General features: G+C 36.1%; 1 protein-coding gene across 2 annotated transcripts in view; it reads right to left on the bottom strand.

Annotated features, from left to right (window-relative positions):
- Positions 1–22,301, bottom strand: part of COL25A1 (collagen type XXV alpha 1 chain) — a 460,318-nt gene that overhangs the window by 50,341 nt on the left and 387,676 nt on the right. For both annotated transcript variants that reach the window (XM_042933945.1, XM_042933946.1), the window contains exons 13-18: positions 19,896–19,949; positions 17,548–17,574; positions 15,095–15,139; positions 7,726–7,758; positions 7,222–7,257; positions 2,453–2,497 (exon numbers count right to left, since the gene is read on the bottom strand). In XM_042933945.1, the coding sequence (XP_042789879.1) occupies positions 2,453–2,497; positions 7,222–7,257; positions 7,726–7,758; positions 15,095–15,139; positions 17,548–17,574; positions 19,896–19,949 (240 nt within the window). The remainder of the gene's footprint in view (positions 1–2,452; positions 2,498–7,221; positions 7,258–7,725; positions 7,759–15,094; positions 15,140–17,547; positions 17,575–19,895; positions 19,950–22,301) is intronic.

Genomic DNA, 22,301 nt, shown 5'->3' with positions numbered 1-22,301 from the left:
TTATAAATTTGTAACTCTACATTTATAAATATCCAATGACTACTAATGACTATGTGTTCTTAAATTGTCTCCTTCAGAACATGACTTTATTTTTTAATGTTTTATTTATTTTTTGAAGGAGAGAGAGAGAGAGAGACAGAGCATGAGCAGGGGAGGAGCAGAGAGAGAGGGAAACACAGAATTTGAAGCAGGCTCCAGGCTCTATGCTTTGAGCACAGAGCCCAATGTGGGGATTGAACCCATGAACCATGAGATCATGACCTGAGCCGAAGTCGGACGCTCAACCGACTGAGCCACCCAGGCGCCCCAGAACATGACTTCTTTATACTGAGCACCTACTACCTACATTATAAAGAAAGAATACTGCCCACATCCTGAACTAGAGCAAGAAGTCAAAGCTATTAAACCAAAGCCAGAATCTGTGATTTAAATCAAACAGTGGGTAGTTCCCCAGCAGTACTTGATAATTAAAGAGAAAAGTATCTCTAGTGGAGGATAAAAAGATTTTATCAATTGGTAACTAATAAAGGCTTTAAAAACAAAGGAAAATATCAGCTATACAATCTCAATGGCATACATCTGGCAATGTCCTAGGACCCTAGGAATAAAAGCATTTACTGGAGGTGGCAAATCACCAACACTCTTCCCAATCTGAAAAAATTCAAAACATCTGGACTAGTTCACATACAACTAAGGAAATGCCATGGGATGTTTTACATGGTGGAAGACAGAAAATGAGTAAGAGGTAATGATAACAATAGTGGTAACTGAAATAGTTTTCTGATTATTTCAGGGGGTAAAGCCCCAGTACCTTTACCCTTACATACTCTTTTCTCTCTATGACAGTGTCTCATACTCCGGAGAAGGGACAGCTGGATTTTGGTGCAGCGCTGAGGTTCCTGCCACATGAGCTGACATTGACAGCACAGCCCTGCTAACTTAGGAGCCAGTGCTGCAGAAAACCCTGCCCCAGACCTTCCCCAATGACCCTCCTTTCCAACGCCTTTCCCCTTACTTATAACGCAACCAGGTTCTTTTAAACTAATATTGAGTATAGTTTTCTTAAATTTGTTTAAAAATCTATGACCTTCTGATCATTTGTAAAAAGATTTTTTTTAATGCACAGGAATTACTAAGTAACTGCCATAAATTAACTCTACAGCAGGGAATCACATATTTAATGAAGTTATTTTGCTAAATATCAAATGATAAGGAAATGACTTTGACCCTTTAGTAAACTGTTGTCATAGGGTATGCTTTTCCACTGAGGAAGCCAAAGACAAAATACATTAAAAGGAGTATCTGAATGTCTATGATACTAATCTGGAAACATCAAACAAAAGCAGAAATTTCTGCATGCTAATCTGAAAAACACAGTTTTTGAGTCTGTTACTTATACCAAATATACTCATAAAATATATGTGATACCATATGATATCTGGGAACTCAATAATTTAACATGTTTATTCTAAAGCCATATTATCTCATGTACCATACTTCAAACACAACCTTCATCAAACAGTATACATGACCCCCACACTGAAACTAGGATTATTAATTTTAGAATGGTCTAATGCACGCTAAAGATTGATTCAAAATCAATAAAAACAATGTAAGGAAAAATCTTACTTGCATCATGTTACTCTATCAAACACTTTTAGAATTTAAAAAATACCTAAGACTTTTAATCTTTATTTATGTAATTATGATTATGATTATAATTATGATTATTTTACTTTTAAGCTTTAAAAAGCAGATCTTAAAGGAGTAACTACTGCTAAGGCAGTAGAAGTTTAAGCCTTGCCAGTTGCCATGTGAAAAATTTTAAATAATTTTAAAAAATGTATGTTTCTTGACCTTTTTAAGTAGTTTTAAAACATGTAAAACTATGCTTTCAAATCAAGCTTTAAGCAATTATTTCAAAAGATACATACAAAGTTCATGGAAATAGTATATGGGTCAGAATAGTTTAGTAATCGGATTTGTACTTTGCAGTGGGAGTTATTGACAGGAAGTGGAAGCAGAAAACATATTAAAGCGATTATTATAATGAGTGAATTACAAAAACAGCTGCCTCCATGTTCGATTGATGGGGATGTTAAGACTCTGATTCTAGTCAAAATCTGATAGGATGTTAAAAATAAAATTAAAATGTGAAAGTAGACATTCTAGGCTTAAAAGAATTCCTATTGGCACTTACATTTTTCTAGGGGCGTAGTAGGTTCAACAGTAGAATATACTGTCCAGACATGTTTGCCATATGTCCAGCAATGGCAAATGTTAGCAATACCTGTGTTTAGTTCTCAATTTAAAAAATTTAAGTGAGATGGCTGGAGAGCGTTTAAAGAGAGGCATTATATTTTTAGTTTTCATTTTTTCCTATTTTCCTTTGATTTTTGTGGCTTTCTTAATTACATTTCTATGAAGCTGAGACTGTCAGTGCAGTATTTACCTTTATCCCCGGAAGTCCAGGAAGCCCAGGAAGCCCTGGTTCACCCTACATAGGAAAATCACATAGCATTATAGAACAATAGTCACTCAGTCACAGTATGTGGAGAAAAACATGGTAAATGTTCCTAGCTGAATACTTGCTGCATATATATACATACATAAATGCTGTCTAGTTTCAAGGACTTTGGTGAGATTACAGTTCAGTCAACTCTTGATTCAGGGATTGGTTGACTATTTTGTAGATTTTTCTGGATTTTTCTCTCTTCCTGCCATCTCACTGCTCATTGGCATTTCTACCAGAAGGCAAGCAAGAGAAGTAGAAGGAAAAGGCATTCCTACGTTTTATTATTCCCTGGTAAATGATTTCTTGTGGAAGCTGAGGCTCTTTGCTGAAATGAGGATTATGTACGCATTTGAATAATGCATCCTATTCCAGGGCTCTCTTACCTCAGATAATCAAGAGTTGGCTGTGTGAACAGATGGTCACACCAAAACAATATACATTAAGTCTTGCTCACTTAAAAGTATAGTAAGATTTCTTTTCCATTCCTGAATGATGAGAAGATAAATGCACGGTTAAGATTATACTTAACTCCAGCCTGTATCTCTGACCATTGTTGAGTCTGGGTAACCCTGCTTAGCAATTTTGGGCTAATGGTACCCTGTGTGCAGCTGTTCCTGAATTCAGGTTTGAGATTAAGTGATACATTTTGTGTGAGTGCACTGGAGTCAAACTAAATCTCATTTGCACAGAATTGTCTACATTATTTTAAGTACAAAGTACAGTGACAAGAGGTTACATTGCTTAGAAAATCTCCTGAATTCCATTACAGAAGCATAAAGGAAATGCTGGGGAAAATGAAAGTCCATCCTGTATTGGACTGAGATGACTATTATTTGTGGAAACAATATTTGAGGCTAAAAGGCACACACTGTTTCATAATGGTCAGTCAGTGGGATAGACAAAAATACCCAAAGAGATTAGGGCATCAAACTAAGTAAAAGTGGTAAAGAGAGGTACTGCTTTTAATCTAAATGCTTTGACAATCCCCATTCCATGGAAAATCTATTAAGAATAACCAGATATTTCATCTTTAACAGTAGTATTTTCATGTTACGAAAAGCCATAATGTGCTCTGGTATTATAAAAAAAAAAATGACTCCACACACTGTTTATTAAGCTGTATGGTTAGACATAGAGGGGATAATGACTTTCCTGATGGTTTAGTTCACAGGAGCTTCAGGAATGCAAAAGAAAAACTACGCCGTTTGAAACTATATAACTGAAATTTTGCACTGTGAACAGTAAGACTAAGATGAGGTTAAGCCAGAGAAGAAAGAATGGTCATTAAGAATTTGATATTCCATTCAAAGAATACTTGTCCAAGTAGATTAAACTATACACAGAAACATTATACATTGGATTTTCTTTTTCCTTTCCCTTTTGCCTTTCAATCAATAAATTTAAAAGCTCTAATAAATAGGGCTTGCATCCATATTTTACTGAAGATTCTCTTTTACTTAAAAAAAAGTACAAGGCCTTTGAATGCACAGTAAACTGCAGTAGAATATACAACCAATAAAAGTAAACATATTGGTGATAAATCTATAGTTTTGTATTGTTTTAGAAAAGTCCCCTCAAACTCAGGACATCCTATTTGAACCATCTGTGAAAATATATAGGTCCTATCACTGTTTCTATACAAGAGAAATGTCCTCTCCACACACTTCCCTTCCACCATATTAAAAGGATTGTATGTTTACTTAAAAAAAGAGTTTTATATACACATGCATACATAGACACACATCTATGTTTTCTAACAGTGAGAAATGTGTTTAAGACATTATGGAATATTTTGTAACGTAGATTGAATACTTACAGAGACTCTGAGCATTTAGCTATTCCCTATATCACATGTGTATGTATATATATATATATTTATGTTAGATTATTAAATGAACTTTGTAAAGGACAGATATTTCATGAATTCATATTTCATAGTATTGTATTTTTGTAAACTTGACCTTTCCAAATTTATGTTTATTTAATGTAGCAGTCGACACAATGAAAGATTATAAAATATTTAATGTTACCCTTTGTGGAACATCTCAACATTTTCAGGAAGACTTCTCTTCCTATATGAGTTCCATGAAGGCCTGTCTTCCAGTTAAGACAATGTTTTGTTACCTTCACTCTTGTCTGCTTCTTAGCTCAGGAGCTTCTCTGGGGTGAGGTCTTGGGCATGCACAGCCCAAGGTCAGATGTGGGTCCTAATTAAGAATTGGTTTGTTCTTCCATTTGAAGAATACTTGTCCAAGTAGATTAAAATTTACCCATTATATTTTGGGTTCTTTTTCCTTCTTTCCTTTTGACTCTTTACCCTCCATTAAAAGAGACCCTTGTCTGCTGTTAAATTCGACTCTGCTTTTGCCCCACGTTTCTGTTAGAGTATATATTTCTAGATATGCAGTATATATTTCTAGATATACTTCAACTGGGAGGGTCCCTTCCAATGGGGAATCAAGTATTTTTATCCCTTTAAAGTTAGAAAATATATTTTAAAGAGATGCAGAGAAGGTAGAAAAGTAAGAACTATGTGATGAAACACAATACCTATTTTTATAAATCTACACATTCACTTTACAAACAGAAATACACACTCTAACTCATGTATCAATCACACATTTTACTGTTGAATCTCGAAAAGAAAAAAAACAAACTATAATGAAACCATTTCTACATTACGAATGTGGATGTAAATAACAAATTTTCATACTGGACAACACCAGACAGTGGAAAGCGAATCAATGGGCTTTTCCTTCTGTCCAGAAACCCTACATTTCTGGGAATGTCCCTAATGCAGGAGGTTAAGTACTGAATCCACAGCACAGTTCTGTACTGATGAGGGAAATGCTATGGAAGATCTCTTGAATTGATTCTGTACTCAGTTCTGTTTGTCATTTTCTAATGTAAGTAAGCAGCAAGCATGGGAATACTCTACTTTTAAAGCAATGTTGGGGTAAGTACTGCCAAATCCTGATATTAGACAAAGGAAGTCATAAATATTGTGGGCAAGTGAGATTGCGTCAAAGGGTAGAATCTGGCTTAAATATTGATGAAAAAGATGCTGTGCATTTCAGGGCACATACTCATTCAAATAGGTTGTAAGCTTTTAATGAATCCACCCCTTCTCTTGATATAATTTAAAGCAGATTTTTAATGAAATACGAAGGAAATCCAATGTTTCCATATGTAAGCCTATAAACTTCCAGGAATGAATCTAAACCTGTATTTCTAAATAATCATGAGAAGGCAATATTTTATTAAAAAATTGAAAATCATTTGAGATCTTCCACTCTGAAAACAGTGGGACCTATACAAGATTATAGCAGATTTGTTTCAGTTTTTGTTAAAAAGACATAATAGTCTTGTAGGCATTTCTTTTAGTATATCAGATTTAGAGAGTAATTTAAATTTAGCCTTGAAATTTTAAATACTAAGGAGTCTAAAATTAGATCATCTGAGAAGATTATTTGCTTTTTCAAACCAAAGCAGACCACAGATCTCTGATGATAGCACTAATTTCAAATTTCTTACATAAAGAATCAGTAGGAAATCTTAGGGATTAAATAGAAAATTTCGCAGAGTTCTGCTGGGCCCTTTGAAAAAGTCTGAACTTTACTTGAAACTGGGCCTGAGGAATCATTGCTCTTAGAGCCTGTGTTTCAAAGAAAACTCTATTTTTAAAAATTTTAAAAGAACATGAAAGACCTTCTCAAAAATTACTTTCATTGTTAAGTCTTTAAAGCAAAGCAATGATCTTCTTCTCAATGACTTCAAGAGTGTGGGGACATTATTTTTTTCATGTCTTAAGGTTCCAAACTCCTATAATGAGATTTATTCTCTGTTTTCCTTTATACCAATGAGGCAAATTCTATGTCTCTAATCACATTTTTTCTACAACATCAGCTATTGCTAGATAAAGGCAGAGTCGTGATCTTAAGAGCTTTAACCTAATGTGGAATTCACATTTACTTGTTAGCTACAATACATCTGTTATCTAAAATCTAACCACATTGGGCACTGATATCCAGATGCTCAGACAATAAACTGCTAACAGTTGTTTCCTGCCTCAGACCCAAATGAGAATATGAATGCAAAAAATAATCACTGCATATCCTCTAATTGATCACTGAAGTGAAGCACAAATGATTAAAAAAAATCACATATGTATCTGTAGATTAATGGTTAAAGTACTTGGCTAGTGTCTCCAATGAAAATTTAGTTTATTAACAAATCTGGTTTGTATAACATAACATTCATTGCATAGGTAGATATGATTCACATAAAAAATTATCAGTAAGGAAGTATTTGAAATGAAAAGAAAAGGAATATAAGAAACTATCATTCCCTACTGAAACAGTTTAGTAAATATTCATTTCTTCTCATGAATGATAGAAACATGCAGAGTATCTTTAAACATGCAAGATAAGTTGTTGGCATTCCAACCCAACTGATCTTTGTTAGCCTCAAACAGCTGAGTATATGCAGACGTTAGTTAATAAAGCATCTTTTTACATGTACACAGTGTTTCATATTTGGCTATGGTCAGCATCAGTCCTTTTAAAATGCAGAACAATCAATAACACTCCGCATGCAAAGCATGAAAATTGTATCATTTTGCAATAATTGCTTTCATTTTACACAGTGGATAGTAGATATAAAATGGCAAATATGAGACAAAGAACACACTAGAATAAAGATGTTACCTTTTGCCCTGGACGACCAGATTCTCCAGGTTCCCCCTGACCAAAGAAAACCAAAGATGAAAAAAAAACCCAAAAAACAAAAAACAAAACAGTCTTAAGACAATTTTCCAAAACCTCAGGCCTCTGGACACTTTCACAGAGACAGCCTAGTCTCCTTGATCATATGTGTTTCATTCACTTTATTCTATTACTCTATATCTCACTAGAGACAGGAACTTTTTTTTTCTTTTTTTTTTTTTTTTTGCTGCGGACATAACTAAAGCTCACATATGAATCTACATTTCCATAAAAACCAATCACAGAGACAAGTGAAGACAAGACCTCTTATTTAAGCCTTTACCAGATTTCTAGCAGATACTCCCTGTTGTGTTTGGAAGCTGATTATTGAAGAAGAATAAAAACAGTTATAACCATCAAACTTGGAACAAAAGAAGAGAAAGCAGAGACTTATAAAATTCAACACTGTAACTCCTGGGGTATAAACACTCACAACGCTATAGTTACCTTAATTCCTGCCGCAGATGATCCAGGGTCACCCTAAAACAAAACCCGTGGGAGATTATTCCACAAGTTATGAGAATAGGAAACATACAAACACACAGAAAACCATCTCGACATGGCACTCAAAGGGAGCCCCATGACTAACGGGCCTGACTATGCTCCATAAAATGATATCAACATATCAGCTGTTAAGATGTAAACAATTTCCAAGGTAAACAATGCACTTTCTAAAAACATGGGTTTATTTTGAAAGCAAAATACTTAACGACTATATTCCTTAAAGTAAATATAAATATACAAATATGTATCTCTTTCCTTGATACAGTGCTAAAAGTGTGTTCTAAAGTAATAAATTATAATTTGGAGACCTGGAACTTTGGTTTTCTCTATTTCTGGAATTTATTAATGTCACGGGCTATCAGTTACTGGGAGTTCCTTGACCCTCTGGGTCTTCAGAAAGTCAGGGTTCAACAGATGAAGTCAAAGGGTTAATGATGTCGAGCTGGAAAAAGCCACGTAGCAGGTCAGTTTGTTTTCCTCATGAAGCACAGTCACAGTTATGACCGGCACATTTTCTCTAGCTTTACATTTATTTCATCGTGATGCAGTCACCAGAAAATTACAGGATGATGGATGACTCATGGGTGGCAGGGACACATGTACGATCTGAGAGAAGATCTTGAGATAGAATCTGGTTTTCTAAAAGGCAATGTATTCCTTTGGGAATTCACAGAGGGTGACTACATTTTCAAAGCAAATATGCTATAAAATAAGCAGAGAGATTAGTAGAAAAGAATAGGGAGGTTAGTTAAGAATGTTGCTTATTTCTGAAATGAAGCCAGCAATGGGCCTAGATTTTTAAGCTCCTTCTAGCCCCTTGTCCCGTGAACATGCTACAAGGCAAAACAGGGAGAAAACTTAGCCATTTGAGACTGTCAAGAAGATAGGAACAGCCATAAGGAGGAAGGCACATACTTGGATTTCCTCAGCTGTCACATCTGTGCAAGTGCTCAAGGAACTCCAGGGGTCTAGTTCCTTGTTCTGGATTTAGGAAGCTCCTCATCGCTCTCTTTCAGAGACAGAGATGAGGCTTCAGGCCTCTGTGCCTGGAGCACTTGTCCCCCTTTCTGAATCCCTTCCCCCTCTCCAGGCTGGGATCTTCTCTCTCTTGAGATCTTGGCTTAAGTGGCTCTGCCTCAAAGAACCCTTCACCAACCAACTTAAGATTTATGCCCCTTACATCCACATCTTACTGTTCACACTGATCTCTGTTCATGTCCTGCATAGCTCACTCCATAATTACGTACTTATTGTCTGTCCCTTCATTAGACAATCAGCCACATGGGGGCAGATTCAGTGTCAATTTTTATTCAGTGCCTAGCCCATAGTATATGCTCAATACATATATGATGAATAAATGAACAAATCTCAAAAAGAATGTTTTAAATAAGTCAGCAGTCAAGGATCAAAATGAAAAGGTGGTGCCTGGGTGGCTCAGTAGGTTGAGTGTCCAACTCATGGTCTGTGAGATTAAGCCCTGTGCGGGGCTCTGTGCTGAGTGTGGAGCCTGCTTGGGATTCTCTCTCTCCCTCTCTCTCTGCCCCTCCCCTGTTTGTGCTCTTTATCTCTCTCAAAAAAATAAATAAACTTAAAAAAATGAAAAAAATTTAGGAAGGAAAACAAGCTTAGGAAGAAGAAGGGAGTAATAAATTAGCTTACTGAGGAAATTGATATATATGTGATCCTCTGTGATGTCTGTAATTGTTTTAACCCAAGGAAAAATTAAAACATGACAAAACATAAGAAAAGGACCTTAAATACTATATTATACTGATTTCTCTTTCTAATCATTAACATTTGATTGAGTTCCAAATGGGAAGTGAAATAAATGTGGCTAATAAAATAATACTTATTTCTATTTCTACTAAATCAAATCTGAAAGCCATCAACACCAATGAATCAGGTTTGTAATAGTTTGCACAATAAGACCTTTGTATTCCTAAAAGCAATTTTGACTTTGCTAAGTCCCTTCCCTCATCTCATTTATACCTCATAAAACTCTGATGAGATAGGGCAGATATTACTATTTTCATTTAATAGATAAGGACATTGAAGCAACAAGAGGATAAGTGAATTTTGGACTTCCTATACTCCATTGCCATGTTCTTTTTATTAGAATAAGAATTATTGGTTTATTTCATTTTGACAACAGGGCATAAAGGTTCCAGTAAACTTGTAAATAAAAGGAAGCTGCTTGTATTAACTGCAGTTTAAAACCTTTTATTTTTAGTGTCTTAGTGGAAAGTGGCTGGATAATCCACAAATGAGAATAAAGACTAGATTTAGTTCTCATAGGAAGTAGATGGAAAGAAAAGGACAGTTTCCTGAAAGGCTGATTTATTTGTGGAAATTGGAGCAGTTTCATTTGATGGGGGACTATGAGTGATATTTTAATTTTCTTTTTACAAACTTAGACTGTGAAATCTCGAGGAATTTTTCTAACTTTTAAGTGGCAAGACAACTGCTGAAAGCCAGTCATAAGTTAAACATTTTAAAGGATAATGCTGCAGGGAGTAGAAATAAAACAGTCAGTGTTCATAATCCTCATTTCTGCAAAAGTGAGAGCAAACGCAGGATTACAGTAGGAAAACCCAACTATGTCTTTTTTTTAAATATATGAAGTTTATTGTCAAATTGGTTTCCATACAACACCCAGTGCTCATCCCAAAAGGTGCCCTCCTCAATACCCTCCCACCCCCCTCAGTTTGTTCTCAGTTTTTAAGAGTCTCTTATGCTTTGGCTCTCTTCCACTCCCAACTACGTCTTAAGTAGACTCTTAGCTTCATAAGTCAGCTGGTCTGGAAACCCAAGTTTTAACAGGGTAAGTCACAAATGGGAAAATTCTTTGAGAAGACACTTGAGATAAATAGATTGGGCTTTACCATTAATCATTCAAACACAAAGAGCTTCCGGTTTGGGTCATGCTAATTTTCAAATACAATAGTTGGTATATAACTTGATGCATGTGTTAATAAAGTCTATGTGGATAAATGAAGTGAATATGGTGACATTTCTGTCATTCATTAATTCATTCTGTAAATGTTTGTTGAGCACCCATTATGTGCCAGCTGTTTGCAGGGATGCGAGGAGCTGGGTGAGAACAGGAAGCAATGCAGTTACAATCCCTGCCCTTGACCTGTGCTCATGATAATCACATACTAATATATGTACACAAAAATGTTATTGGTTGAAAGCATGAAAAATACTTTCCGTTTTTTTCTTTTTTTTTAATCTGGGGTAGGAAGAGATTCTCATGTTTAGGATATTCTGTGCCCCTTATATACCAGAAGACATGATAAACAAATGCTTGTCACAGGAAAGAGTTCTACCATTCCACAAAAATAAAAAACAGTTGAAAGGAAAGAAAAATTTTAAAGGTTGTTTATTCAATAAATATTTATTATCTTACAACTATATGCCAGGAACATGGATTGATGCTGGGAATAATTTGGCATCATATAGTTTTTTGTTTATTTATTTGTTTTTCCTTCTCCAATGAGCCGGATGTCCAATTAAAAAAGGAATTATAATAAATCTCAATAACAGTTATGAAAGGGACTTTAAAGAGTGCTATGGGAGCACAGAGTAGGTAGCCTAACCAATCTGGGGGAGACTGAAAGGCTGCCTTAGGGAAATGACTTATAAATTAAGGTCTCAGTGGACTGAAGAATAGAACATGGAGGAGGGAGTGGACAGAGAGTGTTGTAAGGTGAGAGAACCATATGTGCCAAGTTAGAGAGGGCCCTGCATTGACCCGGGATGGTGCAATGTGGAGGTGAGTGGGGGTGGGGGCTCTCTGAGACAGGCCTTCACACGTGATTTTAAGAAAAGACAATTTGATTGGTAGCTCCAAATATGGGCGTGGATTCTGGAAAGGCTCAGAGGATGCAAATCAAAGATGCTATGTGGGCATAAACTAAGAATACAGTGTGTTTACAGGAATGGAGACTGAGGGAGCAGTGAAAATGAAGGCACAGAGAGGCTGTAGCTAGACAGTGAAGGTAGAGCTTCTGAATCTGCAGACTGAATTGTGAGTAATAGAGTGGCATGGTCAAACCATTCAGCGTGCTGCACAAACACCTACTTTCAAGTTGACCAAAAGAGATAACAAATCCATTTCTGCATTTGTTGGGTGGCATTAACACCCCAAAGAGCAGAACATAACCTTTGCATAGTCACTCCACACATGACTGAAATCATTCTTTGCCATGACACTCTCAAGCCTAGAGTGCACAGCAGTTGCTGGCCACGGACAAAACCCAGCCTAGTGGTTTTTACAGTTCCACAGCATTTCCAGATGACCAGTCTGGAAAGGTTTAGATTGCTTTACCATCCAAAGGCACGGAGTTGGATCAAAAGGAAAAAAAAAAAAAATCCTATTAAAATGAATCAGTCAATGACGTAATTTACTACATCAATGGCAAAAAAAAAAAAAAAAAAAAAGGGCATTTTTTGATTTTACATCTAGAACTTGGTACATGATGAATGAGTTTCACATACTGAACCCAAAGGCCATGAGAAGACTGTTTCCAACATACTGGAAACAAATTATATGACAGAAGCAGGAAATGTTTTAAAAAAACACATCAAAAATTATATTCCAATTACGGCATTCTCGGGATGAATGCTACAGGTCAGATTACATATTATACGTTACACATTCCTATTTACAATCCCCTGTTTAGACCTATTGAAAGTTTATAGAAATGATTTCCGTTTCAACTGAAGGATTTCTTGCACTTAATTTCAGTTGACTAGTAAAACTTCTTGATAAAAAAGAAAACAACCAGTCTAGTTGATTTCAATTTCCATGTGGTAAGAAAGCTAACATTTATTGAGAGTTTACTATGTGTGAGTCAATATGGTAAATGATTTGCATTAATATAAAACAGTATTCCTTTGAGATGAACTTGGAATTTTCAAAGAAAAAGGTTACTTTACTACTGGAAAATTAAATGTTAAAAATGTGTGATTAAAGAAATAATTATTGGTCTACATTCTAAAAATGAAGCTTTAAATGCAACTTCTAAAAGCATAAAATTCTCTACATAAATCCACATAGGTATTGTTCAGACTTGGCATAAACTTTTTTCACTCAAAAAAACTGCTCTCTGTTTAGAAGATTTCCTTTCTTTAAGCAGACACTCGTAACGAAGGCCTGTGGGCCAGTTCCAGTTTTGTGTGGCCCATGTGCTAAGAATGGTTTTTACATTTTTACATGATTAAGAAAAAAATGAAAAGAACACTATTTCATGACACATGAAAATTACATGAAATTAAAATTTCAGTGTCCAGAAATAAAGTTTTATGGGCACACAGCCATACTCATTTGTGTACATATTGTTTATGCTTGCTGTCACACTGTAAGGACAGAGTTGAATAGTTGTGACAGAGACCACAAGGCCCAGAAAACCTAAAATATTTATTTTCTGGCCCTTTACAGGAAAGGCTTGATGACCTCTGGTTTTGAGTACAAACAAAAAAGTTAAATATAATATCCAGGTTTATATTTCTGGGGGTTGAAACGCTGACTTTGAGAGTCATCAAGGTATATCATTGGTCTTATTAAGTATTAAACATATTCATGCCATATTTTATTGCAGCATGATAATTAAATTTGACAGGTATATAAAAGGGGTCTATAGCAGTGCTTCTCAGCTAGAAGTGATTTTGTCCCTCAGGGGACATTTGGCAATGTCTAGAGATAGGTTTGGTGGCAAACCAGGAATGCTGTTAAATATCTAACGGCCCCCACGAGAAAGAATTATCTAGCCCAATATGTCAATAATGCTGAAGGTGAGAAACCTTGGTCTATAAGAAACTGAGGGTCGACTCTAATTTCTGGACTGCTCCTTGAACACAAACATAATTGCTACTTGGTGACATTAATTCATTCCTACCATCATCCATGCCATATTTATATTAATATTTATAAGAATGAGAAAGATAAATTTCTCTTTATTTTATGAGTATGTTTTTATGACTAACCATTAACCATCTGCACTGTAATAATTTTCAAAGTGAAATATTTTTATTCTCCAATGTGAGCCTAAATGAATAATCTTTTTTTAATCATTCAATTACTTTGCTTGATTTTAATTAAAATCTGACCCTTTTATTTTCAGTTTCCTAAAAGTTCTTTTCTTAATTCTTAGCATCCAGCACAAGTGAAATAAAAGGCCCTTCCTATGTCAGAGATGTATATAAAGTATGAATCCAAACAAAAGCTATAATGATAGATGGGGAGAGCAGTATGAAAAGAGGATGGAAGATGAACCACAAGACCACTGGAATATAAACACTAATAATGGTTTAAAAGATGAAAAAAGTGAATGAGAAGGCTGACAAAATATCTGAATTTAGTAGATTTCAAGTTGAGGCAAATTTTCAAGACTGCATTAGAGGCTGTAATCAAATGACATTTACTTTCAAACTTTTAAATCTCATCCCAATCCTGTGACATGTTCTCTAACCAAATTGCAATAAATGGAATCACTTTAGAAACTTTATTTTATTTAAAAACATTTTTTAACGTTTATTTATTATTAAGAAACAGAGACACGGAGCATGAGCATGGGAGGGACAGAGAGAAGGGGAGACAAAATCCAAAGCAGGCTCCAGGCTCTGAGCTGTCAGCAGAGAGCCTGACATGGGGCTCGAACTCACAAACCATGAGATCATGACCTGAGACAAAGTCGGATGCTTAACCAACTGAGCCACCCAGGCGCCCCTAGAGACTGTATTTTTATATCTCTGAGTATCAAGGGAGTAGTGCCCCATTTACACATGAATAAATGGTTTTATTCCATGGAAGCCATATTACTGGAAACCTAGCTATACATTATCTAGAATTTGTGACATCCCATTTTATTTTAAAAATATTTATGGGGTGCCTGGGTGACTCAGTCGGTTAAGCATCCGACTTTGGCTCAGGTCATGATCTCAGAGTTTGTGGGTTTGAGCCCCGCATCGGGCTATGGGCTGACAGCTCAGAGCCTGGAGCCTGCTTCCGATTTCGCCTCTCCCTCTCTCTCTGCCCCTCCTCTGCTTGCAGTCTGCCTCTCTCTCTTTCTCAAACATAAATAAACATTAAAAAAAATTTTTTTTAATATTTAAATTTGTAGCTAAGAGCTTGTGGAATGATCATCTTTATAAATTGGATATTTAAATGTTTTCCAAACTCATAGAATTATCTCTCATCTTACCATATTAAGCTGTCAGTCTCTTTCCTCACTCAAAATCTTCTGTTTTCACATACATGGAATAGATTTCTTGCTCATACACATACCCTTTCATATTTCACAAACTGTACCTTTTCGCCTGTGTCACCTTTGGGGCCACTCTCTCCAGCATCTCCCTAAGGGGGGAAAACGTGATATATGTAAAATATATTGGTGACATTACACACAGAATAGTTTTCATTATTTTAAGCTTGCTTTCATATGCACTATATATTAAAATCTCTTGAGAATATTCTATAGAACTGACACATTTTTACTTAAGCAGTTGCCTGATACCAACTGGTCCACGTAAAATTTATTGCAATGAACACAGCTGAACTGTTTCCAACTACTCTATGATATCAACAGAAAGCAGTACTTTCTCTGACTTCTAATAGCTCATGCTGGTACTTAAAGCCTCCTTAACTCTATCTCTTTTCTCCTCTACTCAAAGAGCCACTGTAAGAAAGCCTTTTTCCTGACCATTCCCTCAATATGCCACATGCCTTACCACCTCTGTCTCCTTCCTCCTGCCATTCCTGCCACCTGGGTTCCTGCCCTCCCCTTTCCCTTCTCTCTGTGTAAATCCTACTCTGTCTTCAGGTTCAGCTCAAGTCAAATCTCCAAAGCTTCAAAATGCATGACGCAGCCCTCAAGACCTGTGGACAGAAGATTATTTTATCTGCACTTCTGTGTTTTGCATTTGTGAAATGAATGTTTTCGATTTTATTTGAAAACTCTCTTTTTTATAATTACAATAAAATAAATTGGAGACTTTATGCTTTCTTGCTTATTTTTGAGATTTCCCGTGCTTCTTCCCTCACTGACATCTCCCTTCCGCCACAAAGCAATGCATTAGAAGAAAAAAAAAAAATCCTTCAACTCATTATCCATGCTTTGATTCCTTCAATGCCGAATTCTTTAATTTAAGTCTTACAGCATGTTATAGTGGAAACATCATGGACGTTGGCGCCAGAAAGACTGAGCCCAGCTCCAGCACCTACCGGGCAAATGAAATTCTCCCTACATCACGTTTCACATGTGTAACGTAAGGGCAAGAATGCTTTATGGGATTAGAAGAAATAAACAATATGCTGTGTGTAAAGCAACTAGGACAGTAGGGGACACACCATGAGCTGCTAATGATAGCCGTTAGCAATAACAATGCATTATTGTTGCTAGATTCCACAGGCTGGAATGCCCTTTTGTTTAGCTTCATATTAGGTCACTTTTCCATCATTTAAAAGTTTCCTTTAAATAAGAGGTAAGTATTGATGGTTTCCAAGGGAGAGGGAAGAGATGTAGGGGAGAGAGACTTTTACTTTTTTCTCTCCATTTTCTTTTCTTGTTTCAAATATGTATGAAGCTAACTGCTCAGGCATTTGTCTGTGGTGCCGGACACCCCACACGGGCCCTCGAGCCGGAACCCCTCCATCTGATGAATCCCCGGAACGGCGCTGGCTCTCCTTCTTTTCCCTCCTTAATTTCTACACAACAGAGTCATCTGATGATTAGTTAATTTCAAGTTAATTACAATAAACTGGTTGGATGCCAAATAAATGTACTGATAATCTATTATGAAAGACCTTTGAAAGGCAGCCTACTAGCATACTTTTAAAAAGATTGCATGGCAATCCCTTTGTTAAAAAGCAAAACAGACACAACAAACTTTCTTATTAGAAAGAATGGCTCCGAGTGGTCACGAAATGAAGGGGTCTGAGTGAGCTCTCCCCTCTGATTTGCTCTCCTTCCATTTAAATAAATCTCTTTTTAATTTTTGTTTTACAGTGCCAAATAATACAGTTATAGTCAAGAAGTTTGTTGGATCTTTAGATGTACTAACTACTTTGGTGATTAGAGGTGATAGTATTAATTTGTCAGAAAGATCGGATCAGATGTAGTTATCTTGGTAGCTTCCTACGCAGACAGTACATTTCTCAAACACTATTAAAGTAAATAGCATGAAAACCAGGAAAATTAGCACCACAATATGCATGGGGAGTCTAAAAATAATCAGGACGCCCGCAAAAGTAGTCAGGAAGGACGACTGTGAGAAATTTAACATATGGCATTCTTCTCCTTTTGTTTCTCTTTTTTATTTTTTATAGGAATTCTTTGTGGGGCAATTCCCAGTATATTTGTTGCAGGTAAACATCTGTATCCCCTTAACTTAGTGACCTAAGAAGCAGTAGGGAGAGATGTGGATGCTTAGAAAAGTATTGGAGTGGTGTTAGCAAGTAGGCAAACAAATTTTGCAGGCCTAGGGATTTTTGAAAACCATTTAAAAGCTTGACATAGAATGTTTAAATTTGCTCCCTTTCCTTCCATTTCTTTAAACGATTTTACCCAAATCTCTGTCCAAACATAAGAACTACACTATTCTCTCCTTCTACTAATTAACAGTTTGACAAGAACAGTGGTTGTTATGTCTATCTTTATCTATGTATCTATACCTATTGCTATCTAGCCATCCATACTTAAATAAGTTCGGTTTAGTCTCTCTTTAGGGAGGAAAAAAGATAATTACAGGCAGAATCATTCTCACCTTTTCTCCTCGATCTCCGGGTTCTCCCTGAGCAAAAGAACAAAGATTGAGTGACACATTAAATTATAAAACACCCAATTAAACAACACCAAACAAATTGAGATATTGAATATACTAAGCAAATTATATGTGACATTTTCTATATTGGCAATATAGAATTGCTGTATTAAAAACAAATAGTAAGATGAGTTTCTTGAAGAATTGGGCATGGATATCAATATCAAATGTAATCTTAATTCTTTGTTTTTAAAGGACTAAAGAGGGGCGCCTGGGTGGCGCAGTCGGTTGAGCGTCCGACTTCAGCCAGGTCACGATCTCGCGGTCCGCGAGTTCGAGCCCCGCGTCAGGCTCTGGGCTGATGGCTCGGAGCCTGGAGCCTGTTTCCGATTGTGTGTCTCCCTCTCTCTCTGCCCCTCCCCCGTTCATGCTCTGTCTCTCTCTGTCCCAAAAATAAATTAAAAACGTTGAAAAAAGAAAAAAAAATTTAAAGGACTAAAGAAAGATATTTAAGATTATCTTCCAGAAGCCAGCTTTGGGGGCATTAAGACCAGTGTGGGTAGCAATTTAATGTCTTGAGCGGCTTCTTCGTTTTCAAGTTTTAACCTGCCCAAACTCAGAATCAATAAGGGGAGCCAACACATCCTTTCGTGGTCTTCTGCTCAAAGGAGCCCCCAGTGTCTGGATTATTGCAGGGGTCTAGGGTCTGTGTAGTTCCCCAATCTATCTTCTTCAAACATGATCATAAACACAGTCCTAAACTTGGACCTCCTCACGGTGTCATGAACTCCCTTTAACCTGCTGGTAACTAGCATGATCCAAATCAGGAGTATTTTAGGAGGAGTTGGTACCTTCAGGAAAAATACTAGAATGGAGCAGAGTTGAAGTGAGTTCAGGAGCATGTCTTTATTCAAAATTATTTCCTGGACAGTATGAGGACTAAAATGCTAAATTGTGCTTTGAAGAGAATCCTTATTTTTACTTTACCCAGGAAGGCATAGGTGATGGAGTGGGAAAATTCTAAAATAAATCATACACATTATGATAATATTCCTCTTATGAAAAAAGCATCAGTAAATTTTGCCATCAGATAAAACTGCACTAAAAAATGGTTTCAGGTGATTATTGTGTATTTTCTAAACTAAAAACCACTCGAAATCAATTTAGAGGCAAGACTCTTCTCATTTGCTGGGACTCAGCCTGACCCTTTGGCTTTCCAGATTTCTGGCCACCTTTCACTGCTCAACATCCATCCTGATGGTTGCTAGGCAACAGAAGAACAGTACTGAGAACGTGCATTAAGCATTAACTCTTATCATTTGGCTTTTTAGCATGAAGCAAGAAAGGGGAGAAGACAGGAGAATGGCTGTAGTCCCAGAAGGAGTATTTGCTGCAAGACAAAGGACAGGTCTATAAATTTTAGGTCTGTCCTAGGCGCCTGTCAATAGCAATGTGATCTGTAAAATCAGCTGACAGGCATCTGTGGGTACGGATACACACCAGCACAGCTGACGGGATTAGACATTAGTTATGTACTTCAAGGGATGTTCACTCATCAAAGGATTTGGGATTTGTCTGCCTGTTTGGTTTAAACTGAACTGTCACCAATCGTTTTATATTTAACAGATTCATTTGTTCTTCAAAAAACAAAGAAAATTTTCAACCCCCAAAAATCCTCATTACATTTTTTCCCCATTTAGTAATTCAGACTACATCCATTTTAAAATTTCAAACGTGTCACATCGTGGGGTGCCTGGCTGGCTCAGTCAGTGGAGCGTGTGACTCTTGATCTCAGGATTGTTGAGTTTGAGCCCCATGTCGGGTGTAGAGATTACTTAAAAAAAAATAAAAATCTCAAAAAACCCTCACACATGCCACATCTTTATTCTACTTTTCGTTTGATTAACTGGTTATGTTGTGTAAGTGTTGGAGGTGACCAAATATTGAAGAAAGGCCACAGTGTCACTGTGAAATCATCTTTAGTAAGTCTTGTAAATATTATGCACACTTTAGGCAGTATGGACATGGCCTACATTTTAATATGTTCACTAAATAGCAAAATGACAACAGGCATATTTGAAACAGGGGCTTCTTCTCATGTTATTGAAGTATCTCAGAATAAAGATTCTGACAATCTTATTCTATTTGTTTTTCTGCATTTTTAATGGTAATGAGAGTCACAAACATAATTTAGTCACTAGTCACAAAGTTCTATACTGCAGCATATTTTACTATTGACAAATATTCCATCCAAGTAAAATCAGTGGGATATTAAAAAAAAAAAGTTCCAGTTTACAGTTGAATGAAAACTCATGTCTCAAATGATTCTGCTTGGTTTTATTTGTACTAACCTTTGGCCCTGGTATTCCGTTTTGTCCTACTGTTCCAGGCAACCCAGGCTCACCCTCATAATAAAAAATAGATACTATTAAATAAAATAGACAAAATCCATACATTATATAGATCAGTAAAGGATATAGCTATCCAGCAGTGCTCTAGAAGTAGGGAGAAAAAAAAGTGACTACTAATGTAAATACAAGTTAGCTCATTTGGTCTAAAATTCTCTGTGCTCAGGACCAAGAATAAAACAGGTTAATTTCCTTGGTTCAGTCTTTTCTTCATTAAGAAAGCTGAAGCAACTTACCAATGGAAATGAGTATCTAGCATGATGTTGGGTACCTTGTAGGCAATAAATAAACATTTGTGGAATGAGTTAAAGATATATGAAAACATAATCTCTCCTGATGGAGAACTTTTAAGTGGTTCATCAGCTCAGAAACATAAAAATGAAATTATTATGAGACTTAATCAGTCTAAAGCTGAATGCACATACACATCTTTGAACACCTGCAAAATTAGACACATTTGACACAGAGTGAAAAGTAAAAATGGTTTTGGTTTCTCAATTTCACTGTAAAAAATAATTAGAATAAAACATTTAGAACTATGGTTCTCATTGTCATATTGAGTAATAAATAGGCATTTGGGAAAAAGATGGTGGTTACTAGGTCAGAAAAGTTTTCCCTTTTAGAAAGAAGAGGTTGTAGGGGTGCCTGGATGGCTCAGTTGGTTGAGCGTTTGACTTTGGCTCAGGTCATGATCTTGGCAGTTTGTGAGTTCAAGCCCTGCATCAGGCTCCACGCTGTCAGCTGACAGTGCGAAGCCTGCTTGGGATTCTCTTCCTCTCTCCAAATAAATAAATAAACTTAAAAGAAAAATTTTTAAATAAAAAAAAGAAAAAGAAAGAAGAGGTTGTCTACCAGTTTCATGGGCTCTGAACCAGCAATTGCTTTCTAAAGAGGACAAGTCCATAAAGTGCCCAGAAGCAAAGGTAAGATACTCTGGCTCTCGATGCTTCCATGTGGCTCAAAGTAAGATCAACTAGAATTTCATTTTCACTTACAAACATTCCCAAAGCTCTTTACTGTGTGCTCCAACAATGGGATAGCTTTCTTCTTTCCACTGAAGGTAGTAAAGTTGTTACTTGATTTAAAAACAACAACAACACTATTTTTAGAGCAGTTTTAGGTTCCCTGCAGACTTAGTTGATTTTTAAGTGAGTTTTCTATGGCACCTGGAGAGCAGAATTTGTGCCATTTTTGTATTTGTGCTCTCAGCTTCACAAACATGTACATTAGTAATAATAGTACCATTTTAAGTGCCAGGAATTTTACATTTGTCAACTTATTCTCACAAATTTCTATGAGGTAAGTACTACCTTATCTCTATGAAACAGATGAAGAAACTAAGGCACAGGGAGGTTAAGTAACTTCTAGATTTACACGACTGCAGCCAAGATTTGAACTCTCATGATCTAGCTTAAGAGGTTGTGCTCTTAATACGATGCCTTCCTGAATGAATGAAAGTATTTAGAAATTGGGAGAGGATGCAAAGGAGTATTTCTATCCTCATGATCATTGGTTTATATTCCTCAGTTATAAATGATCTTACAGAATGTATAGAAACCTGACTTAACTGTAACTTCTATAAAGATGAGCTGCGTAAACCTCCCAGATAAACTAATAATAGGAAGCCTATTTATCCTTTTAGAAGAGCAAAAAATATTCTACTAAAGTCATAACTTCCTGGAAGAACTTCTGCTTTGTATATAAAGTTACAGTATAATTGTAACTCTTGCACTTTCCTTGGATAAATGGCAAAAATGTTGACAGAAGAGCAATGACCATTATAGGAAAATCTTGACTGGTTATTTGTACATGGCAAAGAGTAAGAACTTGGAAATAAAATACACCCTGAAAGAGGACTATCATTTACTATGTAACAGAAGATGAGTTATCAAGTCTGCTTTCTTCAAAGAATTGACAACAAGATGCACTAATATCATAACTCATGGTTTAATGCAAATAAGAGATGCTGCCAGGAAACAATATGAACTTTGTTTAGCCTTTCAAAGAATAACCATGGTAGCCAGAATAATAATAAAAAAAAGTAGTTAAGCCCCTGGAACTGAACAAAACACATGCTGAGATTTTTGAAGCAAGGAAGACAGACGTTGCTTAGGTATCTGCTTAACATCCTCCTTAATATATGAACACTGAGGGACTAAAACTTGATCTCTTTTTAAAAATTTTATATATTGTTAAAATAATAATGCACCTATAATTCCATTACCCTATGCACCCAATTCTATCAAAATTGTTTTCATTTTGTCCTGTTTCCTTCCAGTCTTTTTTATTTATGCTTACATATTTTCAAGCATTTGTAAGCTTATTACATAGTTTGATGTTCTTATTTTT

Source organism: Panthera leo, chromosome B1 (assembly GCF_018350215.1).
Source record: "Panthera leo isolate Ple1 chromosome B1, P.leo_Ple1_pat1.1, whole genome shotgun sequence".
Lineage (NCBI taxonomy): Eukaryota > Metazoa > Chordata > Mammalia > Carnivora > Felidae > Panthera > Panthera leo.
The sequence above is the reverse complement of the archived record's forward strand: the minus strand, read 5'-3'. Positions and strand labels throughout refer to the sequence as shown.